The sequence below is a fragment of the Myotis brandtii genome, unplaced genomic scaffold (assembly GCF_000412655.1).
Source record: "Myotis brandtii unplaced genomic scaffold, ASM41265v1 scaffold355, whole genome shotgun sequence".
NCBI lineage: Eukaryota > Metazoa > Chordata > Mammalia > Chiroptera > Vespertilionidae > Myotis > Myotis brandtii.
Window position 1 is genome coordinate 1,002,236 of NW_005363642.1, and position 737 is coordinate 1,002,972.

At 68.0% G+C, this 737-nt stretch overlaps 1 protein-coding gene across 1 annotated transcript in view; it reads left to right on the forward strand.

Annotated features, from left to right (window-relative positions):
* The first annotated feature begins 33 nt into the window (after positions 1 to 33).
* The window catches only part of SOCS1 (suppressor of cytokine signaling 1), a 1,572-nt gene continuing 868 nt past the window's right edge, over positions 34 to 737 (forward strand). The window contains exon 1 of the mRNA XM_005871762.2: positions 34 to 734. Within this exon, the coding sequence (XP_005871824.1) occupies positions 636 to 734 (99 nt within the window). The 5' untranslated portion in view covers positions 34 to 635. The remainder of the gene's footprint in view (positions 735 to 737) is intronic.

Genomic DNA, 737 nt, shown 5'->3' on the forward strand with positions numbered 1-737 from the left:
AGCGCCCAGCCCCCAGGTGGGCCGGGCACTGGGCAAGGAGCGGGAGCGGGAGGGAGAGGGAGTAAACGGAAAGGAAAAGACGGCCTGGAGTCAGGCTGGCCTCGAGGACTGCGTGGTGGGGTTGCGGCCGCCACAGCCCCTCGCTCCTGCCGGCCCCACCTTGGCAGCCCCCCGCGCGTGGGGTTCCCGTAGCGCAGCTTTTCTCCTGCCTTTGCCCAAATCGTCCGGACCAGGCGCCAATCCCTGGCCTGGCCAGCAGGCGGCGAGCCGTAGATGGGACAGGCTTCTCCCTGGCACCTCTCTCCACGCCCCCCTCCGTTTACCCAAACTCTGAGAGCCAGCTGGAGGCTGGACCCTGTTCCCGGCGAGCCCCATCGCCTGGAAGTGCTCCGCGCACCTGGAAGTCCATTTTCAAGATGAGCCCACTGAGGCTCAAAGGGGCCGAGCGGTCTAGGTCCTGTACCCTCGGCCCTTTAGGGTCAGCGGCTCAGCCTTAAGCCGCTCTCCCACCCCACCGTTGCCTCGCGGCCCCTACCTGTCCATCCCCACCCAGACTCCGCTCACTGCCTGTGTCTCCCCCATCAGCGCACCCCCGGACGCTATGGCCCACCCCTCCGGCTGGCCCCTCGTGTAGGATGGTAGCACACAACCAGGTGGCAGCCGACAATGCAATCTCCGCGGCAGCAGAGCCCCGACGGCGGCCCGAGCCTTCCTCCTCTTCCTCCACGCCCGCTGCC